The 6,273-nt window shown below is 33.6% G+C and overlaps 1 protein-coding gene across 1 annotated transcript; it reads left to right on the top strand.

Moving 5' to 3' along the window:
• The first annotated feature begins 1,063 nt into the window (after positions 1-1,063).
• LOC107727251 (prenylcysteine oxidase-like) lies at positions 1,064-6,176 on the top strand. The gene is made up of 4 exons (XM_016537054.1): positions 1,064-1,078; positions 1,469-1,766; positions 3,034-3,174; positions 5,151-6,176. The coding sequence occupies exons 1-4, from the start codon at positions 1,064-1,066 to the stop codon at positions 5,810-5,812; spliced, it is 1,116 nt and encodes a 371-aa protein (XP_016392540.1). The 3' UTR covers positions 5,813-6,176.
• The last annotated feature ends 97 nt before the right edge of the window (positions 6,177-6,273 follow it).

Below are 6,273 nucleotides of genomic sequence, written 5' to 3'. Positions count from 1 at the left end.
TCCCAGTTGGATAAAAAAAAGGTTACATATATACACTACTGGTCAAAAGTTTGGGATCAGTAAGGCTTGTAATGTTTTAATTAGATTTGAATGTATATTAAAATATAAAAACGATATTTTACATCATAATAATATTTCACAATATTAAATTTTTTCCTGTATTTTTGATCAAATAAATGCAGCCTTGATGAGCATAAGAAACATTAAAAAATCGTTCTGATCCCAAACTTTTGAATGGTAGTGTATATATTTTCATATAAGTAAAAATGACTGAAAAACATTAAGAATACAGAACTTTCAGAATCTGAAATTCATTCATTCATTCAGAATCTTATTCATTCTGACTGATGAAATTTTAAATTTGTTTATTTGATTAGGAACAATGCAGAATTTTTTTTATCAATTTTATGTTGAAAATATTCAAGTTTAGCTTTGTCCTATGTGTGATTAAAATAAATGCATGTTACCTAAAATGATTTAAGAATACACACACACACACACATACATACATACATACACACACACACACACACACACATATATATATATATACCTTTTTTTTAAATAGAAAGGCTAATATTGCAAGATTTGATGTTTTTTTGTTGGTTTTGTGGTTTTTAATTCACTCAAAATAATAGTGTTGACAAAATTAACTTAAATTTACAGGCAAGGCAAGTTTATTTATATAGCACATTTCATAAAAGAAAAGAAAATAATAATAAAAAAATAATCACAACAACAATAAAACAAGTGAAAATTGAAAATGATTTAAAAATTGATTTAAGAGGTTTAAAATGAATTTAAAACAGTTAAGAATAGAAAATGATTATGCATAAAATATAGTGCAATCAGTTCGGACATCGCACAGTGCTCATTCAATAAATGCACAGCTAAAAAGATGAGTTTTGAGTCTGCATTTAAATGTGACTAATGTTTTAGCACATCTGATCTCTTCTGGAAGCTGAAGTCAAATAAATGTATTATAGTTTATTATAAATGTATTATATTTATTATAGTCAAATAAAACTTTTCTGTAGCTCCAACAGTAGAGTATGGCAGTAGCATGCCAAGCTCATGGGTTTGATTCCCAAGGAAAGAATGAACTGATAAATTGTAAATGTGTACAGTACCTTGAATGCAATATAAGTTGCTTTGGATAAAAGCTTCTTGCAGTTGCATGAGTCTAGTAAAACACACTCTCGATTGGGAATATCCCCTCCCCTTGTATTACAAATAACACCTGCCACTGACTAGCAATAACAAGTGGTTTTGGTGGACTGCAACGTCAGACTGTTGCATTTTTTTATGGTTTATGTCCTGCTGCAGCATCTAGTTTCAAAACATTTCAGGAAAATAATTAGTTGTCGCGTTCTCGGTTATTTGATACACAAAGACATGAGATGTTTTGTTTTATCATTGGGGAACCTTGAAATCTGCAATTGTTCAGCTGCAGTCTGAGTAACACAAGCTTTTTTTATTTTGTCTCACCGTCATCCTCTCTTCCTCTCTTTTGCTTGTTTGCTTTGATACATTTTGCTATCATTTTTCTGCCAGAATCTATAAATACCAGGCCCATGGCTATGCCTTCAGCTCAGTAGAAGAGCTGCTGCACTCTCTCGGGGGTTCAGGATTTATCAACATGACCCGCCGCTCGCTTTCCGAGTCTCTGTTAGAGCTGGGCGTCTCCCAGCGCTTCATTGATGAAGTCATAGCCCCGATCATGAGGGTCAACTACGGCCAGAACATCAGCATCCCTGCATTTGTTGGTATGCACAGCACTTTCTTTATAGTTGATTATTTATTAAGCTTTGCACTTGCATACAAATTATACTCTAATTATTTTAGTTTTTTTTTTTGTTACATTCTCATTGATAAAATATATGAATCATTAATGAAATTATTCATTGATTAATAATCTGTTAAATTATATATATTTGAAACATGAAGTAGTGTGTATATATAGTTATAGTATGTATAATAATCCTAAAATGGCTTTAAATGGCAACAAGAATTTCTCCAAAAAATTATTTTAATGGTGTCTTGTCATTTTTTTTTTTTTTTTTTCCTAAAATGGCTTTAAATGGCAACAAGAATTTCTCCAAAAAATTATTTTTATGGGGTCTTGTCATGTTTTTTTTTTTTTTTGTAATAGCTTTTTGCACTAAAAACATAAGCGTCAATTGAAAATCTTTTAAACATAAACTACTATTCAAAAATTAGTACGATTTTTGTTGTTATTGTTGTAGAAAAAAATATAATACTTTTATTCAGCATGAATGCATTAAATTTATCAAGTGTGACAGTGAAGACATATAATGTTACAAAACATTTCTATTTCAAATATAATCTGTTCTTTTGAACTCTCTATTCATCAGTGAATCTTGAAAAGTATATAAATATATATACCATGCTTTCCGCAAAAATATTAAGCTGCACAACCGTTTTCAACATTGATGATGAGCACAAATGTGTCTTGAGCACCAAATCAGCATATTGGAAGGATTTAAAATAAAAATAACAATAATATACTTAAATAGGAAAGGTAATAAAATTGCAATTTAAATTGCAATAATATTTCGCAAGATTTGATGTTACTGTATTATTGATCAAATAAATGTAGCCTTGGTGAGCTTAAAAGTCTTCAAAATTTCAAAAACATAAAAATAATCTTACCCCAATATATATATACATACATTATATATATATATATATATATGTATGTGTGTGTGTGTGTGTATATATATATTTATTGATTTATTGATTTATATTTGTGATTCTGTCTGAAGTTTTAATGATTTAAAAAAACCTGAATGTTTTGTTGATTATTTTCAATTAATGTGTTTTGGACAGAGTTCTGTTTTATTAAAAAATATATATACAGTATATGAGGCTTCAAGGAGAAGAGACATTTCTGAATTATCCTGGAACAAAGTTTATAGTATAATACTCATAAAAAGTCATCTGGCCATCCTAGTTGTCTTTTCGCCACCCAGTTTCATGTCTGTTTTGAGTCAGTCCGCTTCTCTTTGACAGGTGCTGTGTCTCTAGCTGGTGCACAGGCCAATCTGTGGGCTGTGGAGGGAGGAAACAAGCTGGTTTGCTCGGGACTGCTTAAACTAGCAAAAGCTAATCTCATCCAAAGTCCAGTTACAACCATTACCCTCCGATCAACAGGTATTCCACATAACCATCAGTTAAAAAACTTTGTGAAAACCAAGATCAACTCTGTTCATCTGGACCTCTAAATGGCTGTACTGTTCGTGGCTAGTAGGCATTCTTGTTGACTGCAGTATCTAACAAATCTTCTCTTCTTCCCCATCGATAGTAGCCACAGAATGTCACTTTGTCCCAATGGTCTCTGTCACCTATTGGTGACTCTCTTTTATGTCCAGCAGTAAAGAAAAGAAAAAATCTTTTAAAGGAATAGTTCACCCAAAAATTAAAAGTTTCATCCAAGATGTTGACGGGTTTGTTTCTTCGTTGGAACAGATTTGGAGAATTTAGCATTACATCACTTGCGCAGCAATGGATCCTCTGCAGTGAATGGGTGCCGTCAGAATGAGAGTCCAAACAGCTGATAAAAACATCACAATAATCCACAAGTAATCCATAACACTCCAGTCCATAAATTAACATCTTGTGAAGTGATAAGCGGCATGTTTGTAAGAAACAAATACATCAAGATCAAGTCTTCTGTCTATAATATTGTTTTCCCCAGTGAAAAAGACGTCTTGTCTGAATCAGGAGAAAAATATGCACCGTTTACAAGAGAAAACAGTCTAAAACTGTTCTAAACATTGATTTGAGCCAGAAGTTAATGATGGATTCATTTCTTACAGCTAGTGCTGGGCGGTATGACCAAAAATTTATATCATGGTATTTTTCAAAATTATGCCGGTTTCACGGTACATGACAGTTTTTTTTTTCATGTATGACCGGGTTAACCATATTTTCTACTGATTGAGAGAGGAAATACTGCAGTATATTGACTTAGAATGCCCTATTTGAATGTTGTTTAAGCGACATACACCGGTATTGCGGTATTTTAAAAATTCATATCATAACAAAAATAAACACCGGTATTCGGTATGAACCGGTATACCGCCCAGCACTACTTACAACCATGCAGATGGATTAGAGTGGTGTGGATTACTCATTCTGACGGCACCCATTCGCTGCAGAGGATCCATTGGTGAACTAATGATGTAATGCTAAAATTCTCCACATCTGTTCCCATGAAGAAACAAACTCGTGTACATATCTCGGATGGCCTTTTCAGCAAATTCTATTTTTTGAGTGAACTATTCCTTTTAAGAATCTAGTTCAAAATACATAAGCTAAGTTCTTAGAAATGTAGGCTACTCTTTGTTTTAAATGGTTTTAAACATCTTTTATGACATTTTAAAGACAATTGAATAACCACCAAGAAGAAATTGATATGTTATTTTATTTAGACCTGGAATACATGTGAGTGTAAACATATTTTCTAATATAATTATATAAATGATTAATTCATTAATTCACAATATCATTAAGTTTGGAGTTGCCACATCACATGACATTTTACAACTGTATATCATTTCCTTTTTTTTGTTGCTCCTCATGACTTTGTTAGTCATATCATATGGTTTTGATCTGGAAGTTTTTCTTTATATTAATAAGCAATGAAGCAGTTTTAACTAGCAATAACAAAAGAGAATACCACATGGTACTCAATTCAACAATCAGGACTTTCATTCTTGTAATGAGGCATTGTCTTCATGGTGGTATCACGCTGGAATTTTGACAATGTTACATAAACACCAACCGACTCCAAAATATCAAAATTAATTTTAATTTAGAAATTAAACCGTATTTATCATAGGAGATATGACATAATTTTAATGTGATTTTGAATGAATTAGTAGATCAAATCACCAAATCTTATTATTAATGACTTGGAGTTGGTTTTAAAATACTTCAAAATTTCAAAAACATAAAAATAATCTTACCCCAATATATATATACATACACATATATATACTGAACAATGCTGCCAGTATGAAGGCACCTTAAAACTGTGGTGATCTTATGGATTGATATAGTAATATACTTCACATTTATGTTATAAAAAAAAAACAATGAACAATTTACGTTCATTTTTTCCTCAGGAGATTACCACCAGTATGAACTCACCTACGACTCTCAAAATGAAAAGTCATCAGAGCTCTATGACATTGTAGTAGTAGCGACGCCTCTCCAACAAAACATCAACTCGGGCATCTCATTCCAGGGCTTTGAGCCACAACTTCCAGAAATAGCGGGCTCCTACCACCAAACTGTGGCCTCCATCATCCACGGCTACCTAAATTGCACTTACTTCGGCTTCCCCGACCCAAAGCTTTTCCCATTTTCCAGCATCCTGACCACAGACACTCCCGGACTTTTCTTCAACAGCGCCGCCAGTGTCTGTCCAGTCAACATAACCTCCGGCTTCCGCCGAAAGCAGCCTCAAGAGGCCGGAGTCTACAAGGTCTTTTCCCCAAAACCTCTGGAGAGGAGTGAGCTGAAGACACTTTTTAAGTCCTACTACTCAGTGCAGGTCACAGATTGGTTGGCGTATCCTCACTACGGAAGCACCCAGGGGTTGCCACCGGTAGTGCTGCACGAAAACTTGTACTTCCTGAATGGAATCGAATGGGCTGGGAGTGCGATGGAGATGAGCTCAGTGGCAGCTAAGAATATAGCACTGTTGGCCTACCACCGCTGGAATAGACAATTGGAAATGATTGACCAGAAAGACCTCATGCACAAAGTGAAGACAGAATTGTGACGCACCCCGTATGTCATTATAAAGACACTGTGAAGTATGATAAGAGGGATTATACTTGTCAAACCTGTTAGAGACAAAGTAAGCAAACAGCATGTTTTCGAATTCCACACAACATGACTTATGTTTTAGTTTTCCGTTTTTGATGCAAGATGCAAAAAGGTTGCATGTCTGCTTGTCTGTCAGATGTTTGGTGAAAGTGAACAGCAGTGTGGTCGCAGGCTAAACGCTCGATCTTTATCAGACGGCGGTAATGCATGGGAAGTGTTCTCCATTACTTACCAACTTGATGCTTCTGTAAGCTCACTTATCATGAGCTAATAATGTGATAAAGTGAAAAATTGTGTGAAGAGATGTGAAAGTAATTCTTCATTTGTTTAGGTATTTTTTTTATTATTATTAAGTCTTATAGTTTCACAATTCCAATCACTCTTGTGTTTTACATGCTTTTTTTTTTTTTTTTT

Source organism: Sinocyclocheilus rhinocerous, unplaced genomic scaffold (assembly GCF_001515625.1).
Source record: "Sinocyclocheilus rhinocerous isolate Xijiao unplaced genomic scaffold, SAMN03320098_v1.1 scaffold95, whole genome shotgun sequence".
NCBI lineage: Eukaryota > Metazoa > Chordata > Actinopteri > Cypriniformes > Cyprinidae > Sinocyclocheilus > Sinocyclocheilus rhinocerous.
This window is presented reverse-complemented; position numbering and strand designations above follow the sequence as displayed.